Source organism: Panthera onca, chromosome C2 (assembly GCF_046562875.1).
Source record: "Panthera onca isolate mPanOnc1 chromosome C2, mPanOnc1 haplotype 2, whole genome shotgun sequence".
Classification (NCBI taxonomy): Eukaryota; Metazoa; Chordata; class Mammalia; order Carnivora; family Felidae; genus Panthera; species Panthera onca.
The window spans coordinates 80885424-80911426 of NC_138347.1; the positions used below are offsets into that span (position 1 = coordinate 80885424).

A 26003-nucleotide genomic window follows, 5' to 3' on the forward strand; every position below is an offset into this window, starting at 1 on the left:
TTTCCTCTTTGAAGCAACTGACATGTTTATAAAATATAAAATCTTGCCCAATCCTGAGCAAAGGGGTGGGATAGGGCACTGAAAGAAGCCTGAGATTCCAGTTTTGGGGTGCCTAGCTGGCTCAGTTGGTGGAGTGTGAGACTCTTGATCTCAGGGTTGGTTGTGAGTTTAAGCCCCACACTGAGTGTAGAGATTACTTAAGAAATGTAATCTTTAAAAAAAAAAAAAAAGTTCCTAATTCCAGCTTTGAAAGCTTCACTTAAGTATATTGGGAATAGAGCAGTCATAAATATGGATTCAGCTTAAGATATTAGACATTTTGGAAGAAAGTACAGTATTACCTGAAAAAAGAAAAAGCAGGATTTACAACTGCTAATACTGTGATACTGGTTATATGAAGAAATATTTGTATTCAGATATGTGCACTATTAGGGAAGTCATTGCACTGTTCCATAGACATTTTCAGTCATCATTTTCATCTATTTGTGCCAGAATACAGTTTTTAAAAAATGAAATTTAACTTCTACAGCTCCCTAATCTCTTGTTTTATGGGCCACCTGGAACTGGAAAAACATCCACTATTCTGGCAGCAGCTAGAGAGCTTTTTGGGTAAGTTCAAATCTCTCTGTTTAAAAAGGCCTTGACACCAAAAATCTCTGCTTTTCTTTCTCTAAAAATTTATATTTGGTTTCTCTGCATGGTTATTGGCTTTGTTTTTATTTCTGTATTTTTTTATTAATTCAGCAGGCCCATTTCAAGTTCTTCCCTTCCAATAAATAAGCTCGGCTACATCTTTTGTAATCTTCATTTTGAACCTTATTCAGATGCTGGAATGTACTACAACACAGTAGCGTCATGATTTTTCATCACTTGAACTTTTTCATTATGATTTTTGGAGCCCAGAGGACCTATCCTATCTTTCTTCAATCATGCCAGTACTCACCTCAGTCTGTTAATGGTGTGTTCGCATCTATGTCCTTGTGTGATAGAATCTGCTGTGTCTGATGCTACTGACCCACACCACCCCTTCCAGAGTTTCTTCTGGCTCAGGCCTTTCCAGCGTTGCCTCTGGAGTAACTAGGCCAGCTCCTTGCCCTCAAGTATCTTGAGTGAGCACAGTATGTGGTAGTTGATGCAGTAGGAGTCCAGGAACACCAGGAAATCTGTGAGCCAATTTCTTAGATTCTTCTTTCTGGATTGACTGTCTTGGCTTAGCCAACCATTTTAGAGCAGCCCTTGGATTTCTCCACAGTTTTTGTATCAAGCATAAGGTCAAAGGGTACATCTGAAATCCTACACGTAAAAATAATCAGATGCCTCTGAAAGCACCAAATATGTAGAGATAATTAGTTCTATGTGAACTAATGTGAAGGAACTATGTGAAATGTGAAGGAAGAAAAATGGGGAAGCTGCTGTGAACCTAATATTTTATTTATTTGACAGCAACTTTTGTTTCTCAAGGAAATTATAAAAGTTATTTGGATTATTCCACAACTCCAGTCCAAACTGAACCAGCCTTAGCAATGTAGTCATAATGAACTTAAGTACTTTGTTAGTTTTTTGAGAGGTCAATCCAAATTATATAACTTTTAAAATATCCTCTTAAAAATAATGTCCTTATAGAACTAAAAGAACTTTAATTATGAATTCCACATTTCATAGTATATGTAGTTTTAAAATAGAAAATATATACACAGAGCTTTGTGTGTTTATGCCCAAAGAAAAATGCCTAGGATCTCATGCTGTTTAGGAAAAATAAAGAGAAGACTAAATCCCAACTCTTTTTTAATTAAAAAATATGTATAATGAAAAAGGGGAACCCATTTTCAAAACACTGGTGTGGCAGGGTGTTTTAATTGTTCTTTTAATTTTCTTCTGATTTCTCAGATGGTCCTATGGTGAGCTACTTTTTTTTTAATATTTATTTTCGAGAGAGAGAATTTGAGAGCACACGTGAGCAGGGGAGGGGCAGGGGACAGAGGATCTGAAGTGCGCTTCTGTGCTGACAGCAGAAGCCCAATGCGGGGCTCAAACTCACGAACCAAACCATGAGATCATGACCTGAGCTGAAGTTGGGACACTTAACCGACTAAGTCACCCAGGCACCCCTGGTGAACTACCTTTAAGAATTTTTTTAAAAACTCACTTAAGAAAAACTTCATGTATTAATTCAGTAATAGCCCTGATAGAAAGCCACCTTATGGAAATAATCGAAAATATGCTCTATTGCAGCAGTATTTAAAATTGAACATATTTAAAACTATCTAGATGTCCAACAATAAATTAAGCAAATGGTACAGTCATAGGATAGAACATCATAAAGCTTTTAAAATGGTATTTATGGGGCGCCTGGGTGGCTCAGTCAGTTAAGCGTCCGACTTCCTCAGGTCATGATCTCGCGGTCGGTTAGTTCGAGCCCCACGTTGGGCTCTGTGCTGAGAGCTCAGAGCCTGGAGCCTGCTTTGAATTCTATCTCCCTCTCTCTCTGCCCCTCCCCAGCTTGTGCTCTATTCTCTGTCTCAAAAGATGAATAAACGTTAAAAACTTTTTTTTTAAATGATATTTACGGTGGTTCTGATAATATGGCAAGATGTTCATGATATAATCCTAAGTGAAAAATTGATTTAAAATGTTATAAATTATGTGATACCATCTTTTTTTTTCCCCCATCTGCTTTTTAAACTGCATGGAAAAAAAACCTATGTCCATGCAAAAGAAAAAATATAAAAGTGATTGTGTGCCTTCTATCTATAGTGTTTACTAGGTGGATTTTAAACTACTTCAAAATGTGCCATTTTTAAAAAAATTTTTTTTTTTAACGTTTATTTATTTTTGAGACAGAGAGAGACAGAGCATGAACGGGGGAGGGGCAGAGAGAGAGGGAGACATAGAATCGGAAGCAGGCTCCGGGCTCTGAGCCATCGGCCCAGAGCCCGACGCGGGGCTCAAACTCACGGAGTGTGAGATCGTGACCTGAGCTGAAGTCGGACGCTTAACCGACTGAGCCACCCAGGCGCCCCAAAATGTGCCATTTTTAAAATGTAGTTTAAACCTTGGTTATTTATATGCTGTATGATGTTTCATATTTGTTTCATTTTGACATAGGCCTGAGTTGTTTCGATTGAGAGTTCTTGAATTAAATGCATCTGATGAACGTGGAATACAGGTTGTTAGAGAAAAAGTGAAGAATTTTGCTCAATTAACTGTGTCAGGAAGTCGTTCAGAGTAAGTAAGCTCACTTTCCCTTCTTCATCCCATGTCATTGCATGTAAAATACTTCTCTGCCAAATGTCCAACTCCTTTTTCTTTTTTAATTTTTTTTAAAATTTTTCTTATGTTTATTTTTGAGACAGAGACAGAACATGAAAGGGAGGGTCAGAGAGAGGGAGACACAGAATCTGAAGTAGGCGCCAGGCTCCGAGCTGTCAGCACAGAGCCCGACGCGGGGCTGGAACTCACGGACTGTGAGATCATGACCTGAGCTGAAGTCGGATGCCTAACCGACTGAGCCACCCAGGTGCCCCTTCTTTTTTAATTTTTTTTAATGTTTATTTTTGAGAGAGACAGAGCACAAGTGGGGGAGGGGCAGAGAGAGAAGGAGACACAGAATCCGAAGCAGGCTCCAGGCTCTGAGCTGTCAGCACAAAGCCCAATGCGGGGCTCCAACTCAAGGACCGTGAGATCATGACCTGAGCTGAAGTCGGAAGCTTAACCGACTGAGCCACCCAGGCACCCTTGTCCAACTCCTTGGATCATATCTTTTTTTAAGATTTTATTTTTTTAAGTAATCTCTACACCCTGTAGGGCTCGAACTTACAACTCCAAGATTGAGTTATATTCTCTGCTGACTGAGCCAGCCAGGTGCCCAATTATCTAAATTATTTAAACCCACCAAGTGACCTTTCTATTATAATAACTAATTTTAAATTGTTTACTGTCAAGAGTTTTTAACTTGATGTTTTGTCTAAGGAGTATTAATCAAATTTGATAGTTTGGTGGTACACTCATAATAAAAAATCCATTTTTTTGTTACTGTGTTATTTGAAAAAAATTTCAGGTATCTTAAGCTTCAGTGTATATTTCATACTTAGGGTGACCATATAAGTTCTTGTCCAAACTCAGACACTTTTAGACTAAAAGAGGAGGTATTATTAATAATTTAAATAGGACTGCCCTGAGTTAAACAGTGATGTTTAGTCAGCTACTTATACTGTTTAGATGGCAAAGTACCAAGATAAAATTTTTGGAAGCTGGTATATATTTAAATTTGTATCTGAGCATATTTAAGAATTTGTAGAAAGTGATTTTTGATATCTACCTTGGCCTGACAATGCATATAAATCCTGTATTTGATAAGGGACTTAGATCAAAAATATATAAAGAACTCTTACATTTTAATGATAAAAAGAAAACCCAGTTTAAAAGGCAAAGGAACTGAATAGACCTTACACCAAAGAAGATACAGTAGTTCTCCCCCCGCCCCCCCATTATATATTGTTTCTGTGGTTTCATTTGCCTGCACTCAGCTGAAGTACAGAAACAAATGATCTACCTTCTGACATAATCCTCAGAAGGTCATTAGTAGCCTGACATCACTTCATCTCATCACATAGGCATTTTACCATCTCACATGATCACAAGAAGGGTTAGTACAGTCTCATAAGATATTCTGAGACCATGTTCACATAAATTTTATTACACTATAATTGTAATTGTTCTATTTCATTATTAATTACATTATTGTTTATCTTTTCCTATGCCTGATTTATAAATTGAACTTTTTCATAGGTAAGTATATAGGGGGTATGTGTGAATAGGAAAATACATGGTATATATATTTTTTTATATGCTGTTTGGTGTACTATCCCGGGCTTCAGGCATCCAGCAGGGTCTTGGAATGTACTCCCTGTGGATAAGGGGGGGGACTACTATACAAATGGCCAGTAAGCATGTGAAAACATGCTCATCAACATCATTAGCCACAGAGAAATGCAAATGGAAACCATGATGAGATACCACTTTACACATACTTGGATGGTTGTTATCAAAAAGAAAATAATTCATATTGGTAAGAATGTTAAGAAATTGGAACCCCTTATATTTTGCTGACTATAATGACTATAATGTACAAACATTTTGAAAGTACTTTGGCGGGTCCTTTAAAAGTTAAACATAGATTTACCAGATGACCCAGCAATTCCAATCCTAGGTATATAGCCACAAGAAATGAAAAAATAGGTCTGTTCAAAACATGTACAAAAATGTTCATAGCAGTATTATTTACAATAGTCAAAACATGGGAAAATCCAAATATCCATTAACTTATGAATGACCGAATAAACTGTGGTATATCCCTTTGCCATATTATTTAGCCATAAAAAGGAATGAAGTAATGACGCAACAAAATGAATGAACCTTGAAAGCATGCTAAGTGAAAGAAGCCAATCACAAAAGACAACATATTATTCCATTTATATGAAATGTCTAGAATATGCACATCTGTGGAGAGAGAAAGTAGAGATCCATGATTGCCTATGGCTGGGAGAGTTGGGAGAAGTGACTCCTAGTGGGCATGGGGTTTTTTTGGGGGACTATGAGAATATTCTAAAAGTAGATTGTGGTGGTGATATGTGAATTATAACTCCTGTTTCTCTGAATCAGTGGGAAGCCATGTCCACCTTTTAAGATTGTGATTCTGGATGAAGCAGATTCTATGACCTCGGCTGCTCAGGCAGCTTTACGACGTACTATGGAGAAGGAGTCTAAAACCACCCGATTCTGTCTCATCTGTAACTATGTCAGTCGGTATGTGTATTGCCCTGAAGATAGATGCTAGGCAGCCTTATTTTGATAACTCCAATTAGGGAGAAAAAAACTTTAAATGTTTCAAGGCTACAGTAATTTCTCCTCTATCACATCTTGATTTGTTCTTGATAAAAAGGTCTTTGGGGGGAAATTCTTTAGACACTGACTTTCTTTTCCCCAATATTTTACAGAATAATTGAACCTCTGACCTCTAGATGTTCTAAATTCCGCTTCAAACCACTGTCAGATAAAATTCAACAGCAGCGATTACTAGACATTGCTGATAAAGAACATGTCAAAATTAGCAATGAGGTAATTCCTAATTATTGCAATTACTAATTCCTTTGATGAATTCATGTAAAAAGGTCCTGAAAGCATCAAATGTGTTGCTTTAATTTCTGATACCTTTAGGCAAAGTTAAGCTAAAAGAGTGACAGTTGGAATGTCGAGGAATTATAGCTTCAGCATTCTTGTTACTATGAGAAGTTTATTATATTTCAGAGACCCAGAACTGGGGCAGATTTCATACACCTGACACAAATTCTGCAAAAAATCTCTGCATAATGACAAGATTTTAGTGTCCTAGCTCATGTTTCACTTCAGGAGCAAATTTGGTGATGAAATTCAGGTACAGAAAGAGACTATATAGGCCTAATTCATTTTAACAGAATTTAACCATAATTTGAATCGTTTTTGCTTCATGTATTAAATAGAAAATAGGGTTCGAAGTGTGGAACATCTCTGTCTCTGCAAATTTCTTTCAGAGGCAAAAGATCTATATCCTTCTATTGGACTGATGCTGTCCTTCATGAATTCTGCCATTTTATAGGACTGATAATATTCCCCTAAAAATGAAAATACATTTTTCCCCATTAACTCTAGGCTAAAACATAGTGTTTTTCCACTTTCCTTTATTAAAGCCAAAAGTCATAATTGGCTGTCCATCACTGGTAAAAAAAAAAAAAAAAAAAAATTTTTTTTTTTCCTAGGGAATAGCTTATCTTGTTAAAGTGTCAGAAGGAGACTTAAGAAAAGCTATTACATTTCTTCAAAGTGCTACTCGATTAACAGGTGGAAAGGAGATCACAGAGAAGGTGATCACAGACATTGCTGGGGTAAGATTGAAATTTTTAGTTGGCTTTGTGGCTTTTAGAAAATTTTCATCAAATATATACAGAATGCTTAATATGTGCTGGTTTATTCCATTTGGGCAGCTTTAGCAAAATCCCATAGGCTGAGTGGCTTATAAACAGAATTTCACAATTCTAGAGGCTGGGCAGTCTGAGGTCAAATATTATGTATGGAGTATCTGGTGAGAACTAACTTCTTAGTGCCTAGACTCTAGTTTGTGGACTAGACTCACTGCATCCTCCCCTGGCAGAAAGATCTTTTATAAGGGCACTAATCCCATTCATGGGGGTTTCACCCTCAGGACCTAATCAACCTCCCAACAGCCTCCTACCTTCTTAACATCACAATAGGGATTTTTAATAGGAGTCTTGGGGTTATTAGGTTATAGCATGTGCCAAGTACTGTGCTAGAAACCGTGTAATAAGGGAACAACCTGGAAGCATCACAACACTTCAGGGATGTGGCATTAAAATAGATTTAACAGCTATCCCTGTTCTGACAAATCTCTTCTGGACAAAAGGTCATACATATATAGAGGGGCAATATCCTACTTACAGAAATCATTTGTCAGGGTTCATCTCTACTAGGATTACTACTGCTACTACTTTCAAAACTTAAGTTCCCAAAGGTATTTTTCAGTGCCGTAATGAAATTGATGGCATTAGTTGCCTTTAATTTTCTGGGTACTTTGGGCCTTCTGAGAGCAGTCTCTTATTAGTAGCATCTTTGTTTGGAAAGGGGTGGGGGCACTCTCCTTTAAAGTCTTTTTTAAACTACTTGGCTCATTTGAGCCACTGGGGTATGACAGCAGCCAGTAGGGACAATTTTTAGCTGTTCACCCACTGCCCAGATCAGCTATTCTTGTTTCATCATGGGCTCAAACTTGAAGCTATCAGGAGCAAAGGAAATTTTGTAGACTTCAGACATTAAGGGATTTTTGAAAGCAAAATGCATCACCGTGGATATAGAATAGTGACTGGACTAATTTAAGGTGGTCCAACACAGGGTAAAAGGCCAGGGCCATATGGAAAACTCAGCTCCCTATCATCATGTGTCTGGATGTATCTGGAGTTCAGGATAGAAGCCATAAAGGGGCTTTCCAGCTCTGCATGGGCTTAGTTAAGGTTAACAGCTCTACATCCCATGCCACAGGATGTCTTTTTGCATACAATGAACTACCCTACCCAGGCCTGAGAGAAAAGTGGGTTCAGGCATGTTCAGACCCAGAAACCAAACCTTATAACCTTTTTAGGTAATACCAGCTGAGACCATCGATGGACTATTTGCTGCATGTCAGAGTGGCTCTTTTGACAAACTAGAAGGTGTGGTAAAAGTAAGTCATCACTTCACTCATAACTATGGGGAAGGGAAAACTTAAAAGAATCACCCCAAATGCTGTACTTTCCTGTTGCAGAATTTAATAGATGAGGGCCATGCAGCCACTCAGCTTGTAAATCAACTTCATGATGTGGTTGTAGAAAACGAGAACCTTTCCGACAAACAGAAATCCATCATGACAGAAAAACTTGCTGTAAGTAGGCACCTGTTTGCACACTTCAGCAAAATGTGGAACTCCAAGGGAAATTTTACTAACCTTTAATTTTCTTGTAGGAAGTAGACAAGTGCTTAGCGGATGGTGCTGATGAACATCTACAACTGATCAGCCTCTGTGCTACTGTGATGCAGCAGTTAACTCAGAATTGCTGAAATGTTCGTAAGATGTTTAAAACTTACACAAATAAAATAACCAAAACACCTTTAAAGTGAATATACAATTTATTTAACATTCAAACTTCATTAAGACATGTGCAATATGGCAATTTTAATTACTGGGGGTTTAACCCTACCTAGGATATGATTGCTTGCTGGGGCTTAGCAACAGGGTCCAGTTCACACTTAGCACTAATTAAATACTTTATTGAATAAATACAATACCAAACAAAATGCATTCAAATGCTTTCTAAAAAAAAAAAAAAAAAAAAAATCAATTTTAAAGGCCTTTCTATTCAGGCTAATGACAAATACAATAAAGGCAGATATGCTAGTTTAACATAATTGGCTGATTTTATACAGCACTTATATCTTTTAGTCCACAAGTATATTATTAAATGATAGAGAACATCTAATACAACCATTTCTACAGAACTAGGAAATAAATTTCTAAGAAAGAAAGATTTTACAGACCCCATCTTTTATACCCAACCCCAACAGTCTAACTCTAAAGAGGATAAAGCCAATGCCTTTCTCCTCACAAGAGCTCACGACTAAAGTCGCTTTGCTATCAAAATCTGTATTTCTGATCCGTTATGAGCATTGAGACAAGATTCAAATATTCCCAAAGAAAGAAGCACAATGCACGTTGTGATCGCCTATTCAGCAACAGCGAGCACTGCATTCAAAACTATCTCATCCCAGGAATTAAATAAGGTCAGCCACATTCATTGGCATTTCCTCCACTGTAGTATTGTAGAAAGTCTCAATGTCACGAAGAATCCTCTTGTCTTCTTCAGTAACAAAGTTTATAGCCACACCTTTCCTCCCAAATCGACCCCCTCTGCCAATTCTGTGTAAGAAAAAAAAATCAGCAATTAGAATGTTTCTTCTCAAATTCAAATGAACTACTGAACATGATGATCCACTTGTTAACCATCAGCTGCTGTTTACTTAAGGTTATAGTTCGTGCTTCTAATTGGAGCACTAGCTGCTAATCAATATCTAGAGAAAAAAATCTTCCTTTGCAGTTAGTGCCAAAAGGATTCAAGGCTTGTCTGGCTGCAAAATGAGATTTTATCAGGTGTCTTGAGCACTACTTTTAAAGCAGATGGCAGTATTGTGTTTGGGGTAGTGAAATTAAAGCCCATACCAAAGTGGGCCAGCCAAGAGCAGATGTCAGCCTGGGACAGATGTAAACACCAGGGATAAAACAAAAAGAACAGTTATGTAATCCATTTCGACGCACCTCTGGAACTGTAAACTGTAAATACAAATGCTGCAAGGTTAACTACTGCCTAAAACTCACAACTTTTTCCAGTGGGAAAACAAGCATTTGGTATGGTAACCCAAACTTATCACTGCTTTTTTGCTCAGTTTCACACGTTGTAACTCAAATTACTCAAAACGTGTTTACCTCCAAAACAGCTTTCTACCTTCCTGATAGAAACCAGACAACACAAACCACCTACTAGACTAACATACAAAATGCCATGGCTGGAGCAACTTAAAAATATCAAATAATCATGACAAAAGAAAAACAAATATAAATACCGACTCGCTCTTTATTCAAACAGTGTGCTGTTTCGCTTATGATTCCACGTCCTAAATTACGTCAACGCCGTTTCTGAGCGCCATCTCGTCATCAACTGCTGCTATCGACTCCTGTATTTTTTAAAAAGTCTTTTTTTACATCATATAACAAAGTACAGTTCAATTTACTTAGGGATAAAGCCACTATAACTAAACCAGGGACTGCTCAAATTGCTACCAGACAACACCAAGAAAATCCCAACTACAGAGGAATCATCGAGAAAGCACATGGACACAGGAACTTCACTAAAAACTCAAAAATAAGCTAAGACCAACAGATCTAAACAACCAGATTTGTATGTATTAAGTCCACAATTTGGGCAACATTTACAACTGTTTTCCCACTGTAAGATGACCAATCTTCCCAAGTACAATTTCAGTTACACCTTACCAAGTTACTAAGTCTTTTTACTTCCCTGATTTGAAGTTACCTTTCAAATAAATCAGTCAGTAGAAAAGCCATACATGAATTCCTTTTCCCAATGCAGTCAAGATGCCACCTACTCACCTGTGAATATAGTTTTCACGATTGGTAGGTAGATCATAGTTTATAACCAATGACACTTGTTGCACATCAATCCCACGAGCCTGAAATACAGTAATATAATGTTCAACTTAAGAAAAAAAAACCCACACAGCTATGTAATGTAGGCCACAAAATAGTAGTGAACTATGTTAAGTGGTATAGCCCACTGTGGAGTGTGGTCTTTTCTTTATTCTCCCAAAGAGCCCAAGTTGGTAAAGGTTATTAAAAAACCTTCCCCCCAAAACAAACTTTTGGTAGATTAAACAGAACAGTAAGAGACTTACCAACAAGTCAGTAGTGATCAGAACGCGGCTTGACCCTGATCGAAATTCCCTCATGATAACATCTCTTTCCTTCTGGTCCATGTCACCATGCTGCAAATTAACAAACCTTAATTCAAGAATCACCAGTCAAACCAATATTTAACTTTATTGACATGTATGAGACCAAGCGTCCCTGGCTGCTACAGGAGTATAGCAGACAGGTATAGTTAAGAAACAACTTTATTTTGAGCAGGGGGAACGACAACACAGCACTTAACAGCTATATTGTAGTCTAAATCCTGCTTTAATGAAAATACAACACTGTAATTATCACTGCTAGGTTACAACACCTCTTACCAGAGCAGAAACTGTGAAGTCCCTGGCGTGCATTTTCTCAGTGAGCCAGTCCACCTTGCGCCTTGTATTAAGAAAAATAACAGCCTGAGTAATCGTCAGGGTCTCGTACAAGTCACAAAGTGTATCCAACTTCCATTCCTACAATATTTCAAAGTTAACAGTTATTAAAATCTAGTTTCCAACTCCCATGAGAAATTCATTGTTAGGCCTAATACATATAGCACCAAATCTTAAGACAAAGGACACTGGACATTAAGAAAGAGGTCCACCCCAGTCTTTACAATCTAGTGCAGTTATTTTTCTTCTTGTGTGTACTCTGCTAGCATTACTACAGAAACTAAGACAATCTTAGGTTCTGTAATTTTAGCACAGTGCTTATACAAGAAGGTTAAAAAAAAAAACTACATCTTAATGTCTAGTAATTAGATACATTACCTCTCTTTCAACATTAATATAAAACTGTTTGATTCCTTCAAGGGTCAATTCTTCCTTTTTCACCAGAATTCGAATTGGATCTCTCATGAATTTTTTGGTCACTTCCAACACATCAGTTGGCATTGTGGCAGAAAGCAACACAACCTTAAAAAGACCATGTTTATGTTACTGCACAAATAACAAACTTTCACAATACTCAAAAAACAGACCAGCCTCACAATGAAACTGTGTTACAGTTCTGCACCAATTGCTTTAAGGGAAAAGACCAACATTTCAATTGTACTGCAACCTGCATTAACCAAAGTCCCAACTACTATAGGAGAGGGAGTAAAATTAAAGCTCACCTGAATACTCGTATTTAATTTTTGGAAAATCTCATAGATTTGATCCTTAAACCCTCGGCTCAACATTTCATCTGCCTCATCCAAAACAAACATCTTGATCCATTTTGGAGCTGACAAAGACAAAGCCATACATACTATCAGCTCTAGATTGGTAAGAATAGGATTGCAAATTTTAATTTGTAATAGCAAAAGCAAATTATATTCAATCAACAATACTTACAAAGGTATCTTCTGTTTAACATATCAAACACTCTTCCTGGTGTACCAACAACAATGTGTGGTGCTTCAGCCTGCAGTTTTTGCATTTCATTCCGAACATTGGTTCCACCAATGCAGGCATGACAAGTTGCTCCCATATAGTCTCCAAGGGCCAGAATTACCTTTTGGATCTAAAAGCCAATACCCTTAGTTATTATGCAGCAGAATTATAGGCTGTGACTAAAAATTCCAAAGCACAATGGCAAATATCTGGTCTGCAAATAGCTTCTATGCATGCACAGCACTTAACTACTTCCAAGCTTAAAATGCAGACTGATCTAACAGCTTCCTGATAAAATTCCCTTAAGGTGTCTTCCTTATGCCTTGTCAAACTTGGAATCTTGTTGCCCCAGATACCAGCTATGTTAATTAAAAGATCTGAGTTCAATCATTTCCTACATTGCTCTTCATTGTGTAGGAAGGGGTAAATAGTGGAACAGTGGAATGATCTCTGCAATTACATCTAGGACAACATGTGGATACTTAAGTTTTCCCCAAGTACTGGAATTTGTCATTTTGACCTTAATAAAGCCTAGTTTTATTAGCAAGGTTTTACTTCAAAGCCAATATAGCAGTGAGCTTTGAAAACATAGCATGCAACAGATGCATCACAAACTACTGAGACAGTCAAAGAACATGTCACTGCAGTTTTCATGTTGCACAACTGCATTCAAACTTCAAAATGGGAACAGACCTAGTCCACCCTGAAAAGAAAACTTTGGTTTCTCAAACCTCTTACACAACCTTGCAAACCATACCTGCACACCCAGTTCCTATGTTGAACTTTCAACAACTCCCTGCATGCATGGACAATTAAAAGGAGGGCTCTAATAGGACCGATTTACACTAAGTTTTAAATTCTTCACAGTTGTGAAACCTGAAACCTATGCAACACGCAAGCAGTTTTTTCGAACTACACTATCAATACCTGTTGAGCCAGTTCTCTGGTGGGGGCCAATACTAGTGCTTGGGTCTCCTTGAACTCAATCTCCAACTGTTGCAGGATGGAAATAGCAAATGTGGCTGTCTTGCCAGTACCTGACTGAGCTTGAGCAATCACATCATACCCTAAAAAAAGTAGGATACATATTTACCGATCCCACATCAAACCGCCACTTCTAGTTCACACCATGTATTCCGTTTGGAACATTAATTATGCCCAAATCATCAAGTGATCAGCAATGAGCATTCTCTTCATTTCAGGTCAGTCCCGAAAGATGATTGCCATCATTTCACTTTAAGGAATACAAACAGGTGCTAGTCCCCCAGAAGTTATTTTCCCTTTTATGGTCCAGGTCTATGTAGAACAGTTAATTCATTCCTATCAAGTGCTAACTAGTTCTTTTACCTTTAATACAAGGAATAATAGCTCTCTGCTGAATAGCTGAAGGCTTCTCAAAACCGTAAGCATAGATGCCCCGAAGAAGAGACTCCTTTAAATTCATATCGTCAAAGTTATCAACAATCTCATTCCAGTTGCTCTGTAAGTTACATATAAAAAAGACCGAGTAAGTGGGATGAACCGGCTCACCTTTCCACCGTTTCAAAATCCACACACATTCCTTACCTCGATGACACCATCGGGGTCCATTCCCTCTGGGCCTCCATGTTCTCTGCCGACGAGAATACTGCAGTTAGAGAACTTCCCTTTCCCACGTCTTCTCAGGGGCACACCAAGGGACAGCCCTATTCTAGGCGGCCTCCTCGGGCTACCCTCCCCTGCACGTGTACACTCTCTAAAGCACAAGAGGGCCCGTGCGCGCCTGTCCGAAGGCCGAGAATAGGGGACGCCCGGAAAGGCCCCACGGACGGCGGCCCTTCCCCCCCCCAGGCCCGACCGCCGGGCGCTGCCGTCTCGGCGGCAGACCTTCTCGCGAGAGCTCCACGCGCTGAGCTCCGCCCCTTACACTGCGCAAGCCGGGGTGATTGACGCGGGCCGAGGCCTGGCAAGAGCTGTGCCAACGGTTCGCAGGGACCCCGTTGCCGGCGCGGTCCCAGCCGTCTTGTGGTGGTGGCGAGCGGGCGCCGCTGTCACCCTTCCCTCCACCCCACCCAAAGTCGAGAACTACAACTCGCGCCATCCGCCGCCAATAAAGCTTTCGGGCCCGTTACAGTGTACCGACTGCGGACTGCGCCACCCCTTTAAACGTGGCCCCGTGGCAGGGAAACCGGCCGCGGTTTCAAAGCGTCTTCGGGAGGAGAGAAGACACCCTCCAACACCACTCCGTTTTTGTACCCTAGTCACCCCACAACCCAGGCCCTACCCATCATGGAAGCTTCTCGAAGGGCAGGGGGGTACTGCACCCCAAGGAAACGCCCATGAACCCAGAGCTCCCTGCCCCACGCCGTCCATTACACTGTCCGCTCGCGTCATATGACCTTCACCACAAACTACCACCACCGAGAAAGCGCCATACCTGTTATAATCCGCGGAGCCACCAGACATGATCCGAAAAAACACTCAGCGCCCGACTGGAAAGACAGCGGTACCGCGCCACCCGTTTTTTATAGGCTCGCGGCCGGAACCCGTTTTCTGCGGAGGAATTTTCTTGTCGCTCTTCGGTCATCCACCAAATTGTGATCCTGGGGTCCTTACCTCAGAAAATATCCTAAGCAAGTGGGTGGGAAAATCCAAATTTAGTGATTTCTGGATCTTACAGGGCCGCTGGAAATCCCAGGACCTTGGGGGAAGGTTGGGACTCTTTGCCTTGCGGCGGAAGAATATTGCAGCAAGGGGTGGCCAAACCAAGCTCCCGGCCCGCCCCGCTCCTACGGGGTTTCCGCGTCCCTGAAGCAGAGACGGCCGGGGGAGCCGAGCGGGACCGGGAGGCGGAAGCCTGGGGCGGTTGCGTGCTGGGCAGCCGGCGTTTCCCCGCGGGTCAGTGGGGCCGAGCTCGCCGTCCGCCGCCGGCGCTGGGGGCCCGCGACTGGGGCACGGCCCCGCTCTGCACCTGGGGCGTGGGGAGGAGGGGTTCGGGTTCTTCCGCCGCCTCCCGCCGCTGTTCAACTCGACCGTGAAGAGCCTTCTGGTCGCTAGCTGAGCGCTGAACATCTATTCAGATCTTAAAAGTGTGAAACTTCCTGCGAGGGAAGATGTCGGCCACCCAGCTCGTCCCAGAAAACCCGGTGCACCGGAGTACATTGTGCCAAGCGGGAAAAAACTGTATAGTGTCGTTTACAAATGTCTCTGGAGTAGGCAACTCTGTTCTCATGTTGCCTCTGGTCTTCTCTCGTTCTCTTTTTAAAATAACAGTAATTTTAACGTGTGAGGAATGCCCGATAAAATCACTGAACTTTTGCAAATGCTTAACAGCTAAGGAACGAGTAATTTTCCTGTGATGCAGGAATGTAAATGGACGCTTCCGGCAGCTACAGCTCCGTGCCCCTTGGGGACTAGATAGATTTTTTTGATTCTAGTCTATGTTGGTCTTTTTGTTTTTGTTTTTTCAAAAGGCTTTGAACTCTAGTTGTTTAATACCTAATGCATGTTGAATTAATGGAAAGTGAGAGCAGTACAACCCTTGCTGCTTAAATAAACTGCTTGATTCTTTAAGCCCCAGAGATTTGCAACCGTAGCCCTAACCCAGGCCTGTTGAAAAAAAAAAAAAAAAAATCAATGTATTTAGTCATTTAACTTTAAAATGCTACCCACACTGCAAGATATTGTCAAGGGAAACATTTCCTCATTAATTCAGACAACCACCTAAAGTCAGCTAACGAGAAAAACTGACTCTTAATTTTATCTGTATATGATAGTTAATTCTGAATATATTTTTTTCCAAAAAATTTATTTGAAAATTACTGGCGTGCCAGAAACTGTGACTAAAGCTAATACCAAGATGACAAAGTAGACTTGGGCCCCAGTTTAGGGCTGCTGCTCCTTACCCATCCCCCTGTAATAATGATCAAATTCAGATTTGAGGTAATGCCAGACATTTTCTGAGAATGGGTCAAAGGTCCTTACTGTCTCATCTAAAACCTAAAACTCTCCGGGGATATAAGAAACCCAAGGAAATACTAAATCAGAAAAATGACCAACCATTTAGTCTCACTTGAGTCCTTAGGGTGAAACCAATGAATCACAGGGTGAAATCAATCAACAGTTAACACCTAATTGTTGAGTGTTTACTTTAGATTTAGCGCTACTGTTACATGCTGTGGAGGATTTCCAGAATCTCTTTTTAAAAAATAAATAAATAAAGGTTAGATTCTGGTTTAGATCACAAGTGCTAAAGAGGTTTCAAGGTAAAAAAAAAAGGGGGGGGGGGGAAGCGTCCCAATCAAAAATCCAGTAAAAATCCACAGTCAAAAGCCAAAGCCACAGTGCCTGCAGCGTTACAATGTATTTCTAATAAATGCTGTGCTTACGGAACATTTGCATGTGGTTACCAAATACCACTAAGTAATAAGTGAGTTAAAGATCCGAAATATACATATTAACAAAGTTTGTATACCAACAGAGAGCATATTCTTTTATGGTTATGATAAACTTTCTACTTACCTGAGATCTAAAATTAGATAGCCTTCTCAAAGTCAACTGCACCTGCTTCTTTGCTACCCCGGATCATGTGAGGCCATGTATACTCTTCAGTAGCCTCAACTGACCATTCTAAATCCAGCTAGCAATTGTAAGCCACTGTTCACCAGAGGAAATCCAGGAGTTAGTACGAATTTGTCAGTACAACAACAGAACCTTCAAAACAGTAGGCTTTATGTTGATGGTGATGGCTCCTTACAGAAAGTACCAGGTATTCTTTTGAGGTTCCCACATTATTTCAAGTCCATCTGTTGATCTTAGGTGATAGTTACGCATTTAAAGCAGTGTCCTGACAAGCTATCGATATGCGTAAGTTTGTTAAGGCACATGCTTTGGATCTTTCACCAGTTTATTACTTGTGAATGTCATTTATTATTTGGTAAACACACCACATAATACGTGCTGTCCCTACATTGGTCATTTAAGTGTTTAAGAAGAATTGCCTTGAGCTGGATAGGGACAGTGGTGCTACTTACCTCTTTATTATTCAGTTGCTGGAGGAAATAAGAGGCTAGATTCTACCTGAATATAGGCGGTGTCCACTGCAGCAATTTAGAGGGCAGCACTCACTGACACAATCTTCACAATAACTTTGAAAACACTGTGCATAAAGATAAGTAAAGATTAAGAGAGTTGAAGGAGATGGAGAAAATTAAGAGGACCACAGAAGGGAATGTGGAAAAAGACTGGGTTTAAATCTGTTAACCCAACATCCTTAAATTCTGTTGTGTAACCAAGATATGGAGGGTTGGGTTTTTTTGTTTGTTGTTGTTGTTTTTTTTTTAGCTCTACCTTCATAAAGACTAAAATAAAAACACATTATTGTACTTCAAATCAGTACATCTAAAACTGCAGTATACATAAAAATCAATGGGAAGATCTACTTGAAATGCAGATACAAATGGGTGCTGCCCTCCCACCAAGATTCAGATCTGATCTGAGGTAAGGCCAGCTTTTTATTTTGAAAATCTTGAAAACTAAAGAAGAGTTGCAAGATTACAGTAATGAACACCAAATGTTTCTCGCACTTACCAACTGTTAACTGTTTACTATATTTGTTGTCTTTTGAGTTTTTTCTGAACTTTCTGAAGTTTTAGGCATAGCAGTGACACTTGACTCCTAATACTTCAGCACTACATCCTAAAAATATATTCTTCTTCTATAAAACTACAGAAATATTATATCCCCCAAGTTTGCTATTACAATAACACCTACAAAGCTATCAATATTCATCATTTCTCAAATGTCCCCATAATGTACTTTATAGCCTTAAAAATAAAATCTAGGACTTGATCAAGGGTTAACCATTATATTTAGTGACCCAGTCTCTTTAGTCTGTTTTCATCTAGAACAGTACCCCCCTTTGGAGAAGGGATTTTCTCATCAGAAATTCTACCACAGGGGTGCCTGGGTGACTCAGTCGGTTAAGCATCTGATGCTTAATTTCAGCTCAGGTTATGATCTTGCGGTTCGTGAGTTCAAGCCCCAAGTCAGGCTCTGTGCTGACAGCATGGAGCCTGGTATTCTCTCTCTTTCTCTCTCTCTCTCTCTGCCCCTCCCCCGCTCTTGCACGCCTGCACATGCACACACGTGAATGCGCACTGCCTCCCTTTCAAAATAAATAAACCTAAAAAAAGAAATTCTAATATATATTCTATATATATAAATATACATATATATTATATATATATATATATATAGTATATATATAGTATATGTGTATGTGGATTGGCTTGCATTTCTTGTGACCTCATTAATCTAGTGTGGCTGTGTTTCCTGTCTTCTAGCACATTCAGTTTTTGAAGATTCCAGACCTGTTTGGTTTTGTTTCTTTGTTTTAGAATGTCTCACACTTTGAATGTGTCTGATTGTTCCCTCCTTACTAGATTCAGTGTCACCATTTTTTGGCAAGAATATTACATCTAGGTGGCAAAGCATCCTCTTGAGTCCATCATAACAGGAGATGTGTGGTGTTAGAGTTCCCGTTACCCCCAAGTGATTCTGATTCAGGTTCATCTACAGACATTTTGAAAAACACCTGCTTGTAAAGCCTGTTGAAGTTTTGTGTGTTATTTGAAGTCATGAGACTTGGCCAGAATTCTGTATGACCAGCTCTAATCCTTTATTGGAAGTGCTAAAACTATTAACAGATAACTATTATGGTATGTAGCCTGGGGCCAGGTCCTTGCAGACAACAAGAAAATGAAAAAGGCACCCTTCTCACTTTGAGTCCTACCAAGAAAGGAAAATAAGCACACAAAAACAGCTTAAGAGAACATTTCTCAATCAGGTGATCAAAGATTAGAAAATTTGACAATACTCAATAGAAAAACACATACTCTTCTGTTGGTGGGAGTTTAGTGAGACATTTTTTGAGGATATTTTGACAATATGGTGAATTAAAATGCACATGTCCCTTGACCCAACAATTCCCATTGGGAATTTTAGCCTCTGTGTATAATAGCACAAGAACCCAGAATCTGCCCTGCCCTCTCCCCATTTCCCGCTCTCCCCCGCCCCCCGCCGCAAAGAAGGAGAACATCTATTCCTTTCGTCATTATTTTAATAGCAAAAAACCTAGGAACGGTCTAAATGTCTATCAAAAGGAGACTGGTTAATGAGTTGTAGGCCATGCACATTACTTAGCCATTGAAAACCAATGAGGTCCACTTTTCTCTTCTAAGAAGATGCAGTAGACACACTTTTCCCTATTTCTCCCGCAAAGCACAACTAAAATCCCCGGACGTTGTGGATATAGCAGACACAAGAAGGCTGAGAGGTGGACAAGAGGGCAGGCTGGCTGGAAACCTTGAGAAGGACATGTGAGTTCCCTGGGTTTTTGCTCTTGCCTCCCATGTCTGGGTGGTCTGAAAGCGGCCGTGCGTGGCGTCAGGCGATGGCGGGATCGAGACCGGCCTCGCCCCGCGGGGACGTGCTGCTCACGTGCTGTGAGCTGCTCGCCAGCACTGTGGGTGGGCTGCGTGGGCCTTGAGTCGGGTGCGGGACGACCACTCCCATAGGCACTGCCCGGGCTGCGGAATTGCCCGTGGCTCTGGGGTCCCTACAAAAGCAGCCGCTGAGCCCACGCGGCTCTGGCTGGTAAGTACTTGGGGTCCCAACACCTGTTTGGCGGTCGTCTGCCCTGAGGGCGCCCGGCTGGCTGTGTCTTCCCAGGATGAGGAGGTGAGCTCTGGCCTGACCGTCCAGCTCTGCTCGTACACAGAGCTGATGCAGTGGTCAGGGTGCTCTGCTCCCCGGGCCTCCCTGTTTCTCCCTCGTGGGAAAATTCCTTTTTCTTGAGCTGCAGAAAAAGCTGGTGCTTCTCTTCCTGGGGGTGGGGGTGGGGGGGTGGGGCAAAGCTTCTCTGGCAACTTCAGAATCTGTTCCTGGGTCTTCTCGGGTGACATTCTCCCCTCCAGCTCCTTTTTTTCTTCCTTTTCTCCTTTTCTTCCTTCGTCTTCTGCCCCATCATCCTGCCCACCTCTTCCATTTCATGCTCCGTGTGCTCCCACTGAAAGCCAGACCCGGGATGGGGCTGCAGGGAGGCAGGTGTTCAGGAAGGACCATCCCTGGCCCAGGTGGAAGCCCGACCCCCCAGCTACTGGTCCCCGGTGCCTGGTAGACAGGCAGCTCAGTCTCGACCTCATGCAAGGAAAAAAAACCTTTGCTCCCTGAAATACTCTGTTAAAGGGATGAAAAGACAAGCTACAGCATGGGAGAAAATATTTGGAAACCACATATGTGACAAAGTACGGTTGACCCTTGAGCAACACGTGTTTGAACTGTCTGGATCCACTTACACACAGATATTTTTCAATAAATGCAGTACCATTCTATACAATGTATTTTGACTTTCTTTTTTTTTTAATTTTATTTTTTAGGTTTCAAAATGTACATCCAAATTAGTTGGCATATAGTGCAACAATAGGTTCAGGAGTAGATTCCTTAGTGCCCCTTCCCCATTTAGCCCCTCCCCCTCCCCCAGCCCTGCCAGTAACCCTCAGTTTGTTCTCCATATTTTTGAGTCTCGTCTGTTTTGTCCCCCTCCCTGTTTTTATATTATTTTTGTTTCCCTTCCCTTAGGTCCATCTGTTTCGTCTCTTAAAGTCTTCTTCACATGAGTGAAGTCATATGATTTTTGTCTTTCCCTGATTAATTTCACTTAGCATAATACCCTCCAGTTCCATCCACGTAGTTGCAAATGGCAAGATTTCATTCATTTTGATTGCCGAGTAATACTCCATTGTATATATATATACCACATCTTCTTTATCCATTCATCCATCGATGGACATTTGGGCTCCTTCCATACTTTGGCTACTGTTGGGAATGCTGCTATAAACATGGGGGTGCATGTGTCCCTTCGAAACAGCATAGCTGTATCCCATGGATAAATGCCTAGTAGTGCAATTGCTGGGTCGTAGGGTAGTTCTATTTTTAGTTTTTTGAGGAACCGCCATACTGTTTTCCGGAGTGTCCGTACCAGTTTGCATTCCCACCAGCAGTGCAAAAGACATCCTTTTTCTCCACATCCTCGTCAACATCTGTTGCCTGAGTTGTTAATGTTAGCCATTCTGACAGGTGTGAGGTGGTATTTCATTGCGGTTTTGATTTGTATTTCCCTGATGATGAGTGATGTTGAGCATTTTTTCATGTGTTGGTTGGCCATTTGGATGTCTTCTTTGGAGAAGTGTCTATTCTTGTCTTTTGCCCATTTCTTCACTGGATTATTTGTTTTTCAGGTGCAGAGTTTGATGAGTTCTTTGTAGATTTTGGATACTAACCCTTTACCTGATATGTCATTTGCAAATATCTTCTCCCATTCTGTCGGTTGCCTTTTAGCTTTGCTGATTGTTTCCTTTGCTGCGCAGAAGCTTTTTATTTTGATGAGGTCCCAGTAGTTCATTTTTGCTACCATTTGACTTTCTTAATAACATTTTTTCTAGCCTACTTTATAAGAGCACAGTATATTATATATATAACATACAAAATATGTGTTGACTATTTTTAAAAATTTATTTCTTTTTTAGCGAACTCTACACCTAATGTGGGGGTCAAACTCATGACCTTGAGATCAGAAGTCACATGCTCTTCCCACTGAGCCACCCAGTTAACTGACTATGTCCATATTGGTAAGGCTTCTGGTCAACACTAGTAATTAAGTTTTGGGGGGGAGTCAAAAGTTATGTATGGATTTTTGACTGCATGGGGGATCAGTGCCCCTAACTCCTGCATTGTTCAAGGGCCTACTGTACTAGTGTCTAGATATAGTAAAACAAAAACTCAGGGCGCCTAGGTGACTCTGTCAGTTAAGTGTCTGACTTCCATTCAGGTCATGATCTTGCGGTTCGTGGGTTCGAGTCCCGCATAGGGCTCTGTGCTAACAGCTCAGAGCCTGGAGCCTGCTTCGGATTCTGTGTCTCCCTCTCTCTCTCTCTGTTCCTCCCTACCTCCCCCCCCAATAAAGAAACATTTTAAAAAACCTCAAAAACTCAATAGCAAAAAAAATCAAACAATCCTATTGAAACATGAGAAATAGACACAAAAAGCCATTACACGGAAGGGGATGTATAGATGGCAAATAAGCACATGCAAAGATGTTAAACATTATTAGCCATTTCAAAAACGCGAATAGAAACCACAATGACTTATTGCTATACATCTAATAGAATTGGCTAAAATAAAAACAGTGACAACACCAAATTCTGACAAGGATGCAGAGAAACCGCGTCTCTCATACATTGCTGGTGGGAACGTAAAATGGTACAGCTACTCTGGAAAACAATTTGGCAGTTTCCTACAAAACTAAAAAAGCAACTATCATATGACACAGCAAATGTTACTCCTAGACATTTACCAGAGAGAAATGAAGACTTATGTTCACACAAAGACTTGTACATGAATGATCGTAGCAACTTTATTTACAATAGTCAAAAGCTGGAAACAATTCAGGTATCTTTTAATTGGTGAACAGTTAAGCTATACTACATCTAGCCATGGAATACTACTTAGTAGTAGAAAGGAAGAACTATTCATTGATACACACACAACCTGGATGAATCTCTAGACTATTAGACGGAGTAAAAAAACCCAACGTAAAAGGTTACCTACTGTATGATTCCATGTATATCACATTCTCGAAAAGACAAAATTATAGAAAGGGAGAGCAAGTTAGTAGTGGCCAGGGTTAAGGAAGGGGCAGGAGAGAAGTGGGTGTGGCGATGAGAGAGTCACAAGAGAGATCCTTGTGGTGACAGAAGTGTTCATGCCTTGTCTGTATCACTGTCAATATCCTGGTTGTAATAATGTTGTGTAGTTTTCCAAGATGTTACTTACCATCGGAGGAAACTGAGGAAAGAGTACATGTGTTATTTCTTGCAACTATGTGTGAATCTACCATTACCTCAAAACAAAATTAAAACTAAAAAATAAAGAGAATAATCACTAAAGGTATCATGGTATTCCAGGTTGGATACTGGAATAATAAAACGACAGTGGAAAATAACAACAATGAGGTCACTAGACCTGTACCGGTATGGAAAGATTGTCAATATATGTTGTAAACGGAAAAAGTTTGTTGAAGAACATTACGTTTAGCAAGATCCTATTTGTGTTAAAAAATGGATAGATATACGCATAGTTTTATGCAGAGAACGATGCTATCTTAGTCTGTTTGGGCTGCCATAACCAAGCACCATAGCCTGGTGGCTTAGACAACAAATTTATTTCTCACCATTCTAGAGTCTAGAAGCCAAGATCAAGGTGCCAGCAAGGTCTGTGTCTAGTGAGAGTTCTCTCCTTGGGTGGCAGAGGGCAGCCTCCTCACTGTGTCTTCACATGGCCTTTCTTAAGTACATTTGGGCAGAGAAAGAGAGAGGAAGCAAGTTCTCCGGTGTCTTAGCTATAATTATTTCAATCAGACTTTCCCAGAAGGAAACTGACTTCCTCTAGAGGCAATGAGAGAGAAGAAAATTTTTTATTTTCTACCTGACATACTGTTGTTTGGTTTATATTTTTTGTACCATTGGTGTATCTCACATCTATAATTTTTAAAACAATAATTCTGTATGATACAGACTGAACTGTGTTCCCCTAAGTTCATAGAAAGGAGCCCAAACCCCTGGTGTGACTAGATTAGGAGACAGGGCCTTTAAAAGGTGATCAGGTTTAAGTGAGGTCATAAAGGTGGGGGTTCTAATCCAAAAGAACTGGTAAAGAACGGGTGGCTTTGTAGGTGGCTTTTTAAGAAGCGGAAGACACCAAGGGTGTGCATGTGCACAGGAAAGGCCACGTGCACACACAGTGAGAGGGTATCTGTCTGCAAGGCCAGGCGAGAGGTATCAGGAGAAAAACCGAACCTGGGGACACCTTGATCTTGTACGTCCAGCCTCCTGAACCGTGAGAAAATAAATTTCTGTTGTTGAAGCCATTCTGTCTGCGGTATCCTGTCATGGCAGCCTTAGAAGACTGATGGAAGTCATTCTTCAGGTTCAAAGATCCAACCACATCTGGTGTAACCTATGGGGCGCCTGGGTGGTTCAGTCGGTTAAGCGTCCAACTTCATTCCAGCTCACGATCGTGCAGTTGGTGGGTCTGAGCCTCACGTCAGGCTGTCTGCCGTCAGCACGGAGTCCACAGCCTGTTTCAGACCCTCTGTCCCTCCCCTCTCACACATGCTCACTGTCAAGAATCAATAAGCAGCTTTTTAAAAAAAGATGTGTTAGGGCATGATTTTGTTTTTTAACACAGCAGTGTTTCCTTTATCAAAGGACTAATAATAGATTTAAACAACAATTTATTATGTGATTTAATTGTAAGAGTTATGCCACTTTCTCCATCCTTTTTATCTCTCTCTCTCTTTTTTTAATGTTTCTTTATTTTTAAGAGAAAGAGAGACAGAGCACGAGTGGGGGAGGGACAGGGAGAGAGGGAGATACAGAATCTGAAGCAGGATCCAGGCTCTGAGCTGTCAGCACAGAGCCCGCCACGGGGCTCAAACCCACAAACCACGAGATCCTGACCTGAGCCAAGGTCGGATGCTTAACTGACTGAGCCACCCAGGTGCTCCCTTTCCTTTTATCTCTTAAAATTTACTCATCCTCTTAGGGTCAGCCCAAAAGCCTTTCCTTCCACCACGCCCTTCCAAAATACCCTAAAAAAGAAGCGATTTCCTTCCTTGGACTCCCATAACCGTTCTGTGGTACCTCTTTTACGATAGTCATCATGTTCTAGCTTAGTAGTTTAGCTTAGGCATCTCATCTGTTCTAAACTATAAATAAGCATCTTGAGAGGAGGGTTTCATCTTTGCATCTCCCACAACATGAAGCCCAATGCTTTGAGGCTTACATTAGTTTCTATTGCTGTCGTCACTCATTACACAAACTTAATGGCTTAAAACAAAACACAACAAAAAGCATCAGCTTTAATTCTAGAGCTCAGAAAACTGCAATGTATCTTACGAGGTTAAAATCAAGAGGTCAGCAGAGCTGTGCTCCTCCTTGACACTCTAGGGAAGAATCTGTTTCTTGTCTTTTCCAGCCTGCCCACATTCCTTGGCCTCTGGCCACATCACTCTGGTTTGGGGGATTAGGATGTGGACATCTTTGCGGGGGCAGGGGGGGGGGGTGGGCATTATTTTGCCTATAACAATGACCAATCAACATGTTGACTAGTGTTTACAATAAATATTGAGGGGAGACAGTAAACAAATCATTAGAATAGAATAGAGGTGATCCAGAAGAGCTTCTAAGAAGTTGTGAATTTTGGTCCAAAGATGGCAAAAGGACTTTTTTGCTTCTTTGATTTGTAGGTCAAAGGAACTGATTAGGAGAAGAATTTTTCATTGCTGGCAGTAATTCCTTACACATATTGTAAGCACTCAACTATTTTTTGAATGAATGAGTGAATAACTAGAAGAATGAATAGTAGGACTCACAGACGGAGGAACAGTATCTATTCTACACTATTTATCTACAGTGATTTGCAATGTTGATATTCTGTTTAATTTCTTTTAGAGAGTCTATTACTCCTTGTATGGAGAACTA

The 26003-nt window shown here is 40.6% G+C and overlaps 2 protein-coding genes and 4 non-coding genes across 12 annotated transcripts in view; 1 reads left to right on the forward strand and 5 right to left on the reverse strand.

The window, feature by feature from the left end:
• Positions 1-8699, forward strand: part of RFC4 (replication factor C subunit 4) — a 32863-nt gene extending 24164 nt beyond the window's left edge. For all 5 annotated transcript variants that reach the window (XM_078453145.2, XM_078453146.2, XM_078453144.2 and 2 more), the window contains 8 exons: positions 530-609; positions 3106-3225; positions 5662-5805; positions 5997-6117; positions 6795-6920; positions 8189-8269; positions 8351-8467; positions 8548-8699. In XM_078453145.2, the coding sequence (XP_078309271.1) occupies positions 530-609; positions 3106-3225; positions 5662-5805; positions 5997-6117; positions 6795-6920; positions 8189-8269; positions 8351-8467; positions 8548-8643 (885 nt within the window). In that variant the 3' untranslated portion in view covers positions 8644-8699. The remainder of the gene's footprint in view (positions 1-529; positions 610-3105; positions 3226-5661; positions 5806-5996; positions 6118-6794; positions 6921-8188; positions 8270-8350; positions 8468-8547) is intronic.
• Positions 8694-14968, reverse strand: EIF4A2 (eukaryotic translation initiation factor 4A2). 3 transcript variants are annotated; one of them, XR_009612248.3, is made up of 12 exons: positions 14840-14968; positions 13990-14035; positions 13771-13903; positions 13351-13490; positions 12385-12553; positions 12165-12274; positions 11821-11964; positions 11386-11523; positions 11050-11139; positions 10748-10827; positions 10205-10311; positions 9384-9499 (listed from the first exon to the last, which is right to left on the reverse strand). XR_009612248.3 is itself a non-coding variant. In XM_060639483.3 (11 exons), the coding sequence occupies exons 1-11, from the start codon at positions 14866-14868 to the stop codon at positions 9355-9357; spliced, it is 1224 nt and encodes a 407-aa protein (XP_060495466.1). In that variant the 5' UTR covers positions 14869-14968; the 3' UTR covers positions 8694-9354. The 3 variants fall into 3 exon arrangements, 1 of the variants encoding a protein (XP_060495466.1); XR_009612247.3 differs by having other exon boundaries at positions 9385-9499; positions 10201-10311; XM_060639483.3 differs by lacking the exon at positions 10205-10311 and having other exon boundaries at positions 8694-9499.
• LOC132684478 (small nucleolar RNA SNORA4) lies at positions 10884-11023 on the reverse strand. The gene has a single exon (XR_009612688.1). It is a non-coding gene; the product is annotated as a small nucleolar RNA SNORA4 (small nucleolar RNA).
• On the reverse strand, positions 11202-11333 carry LOC132684471 (small nucleolar RNA SNORA63). Its single transcript, XR_009612682.1, has one exon. It is a non-coding gene; the product is annotated as a small nucleolar RNA SNORA63 (small nucleolar RNA).
• Positions 11599-11774, reverse strand: LOC132684496 (small nucleolar RNA SNORA81). Its single transcript, XR_009612705.1, has one exon. It is a non-coding gene; the product is annotated as a small nucleolar RNA SNORA81 (small nucleolar RNA).
• LOC132684501 (small nucleolar RNA SNORD2) lies at positions 13592-13660 on the reverse strand. The gene has a single exon (XR_009612710.1). It is a non-coding gene; the product is annotated as a small nucleolar RNA SNORD2 (small nucleolar RNA).
• Positions 14969-26003: the final 11035 nt, after the last annotated feature.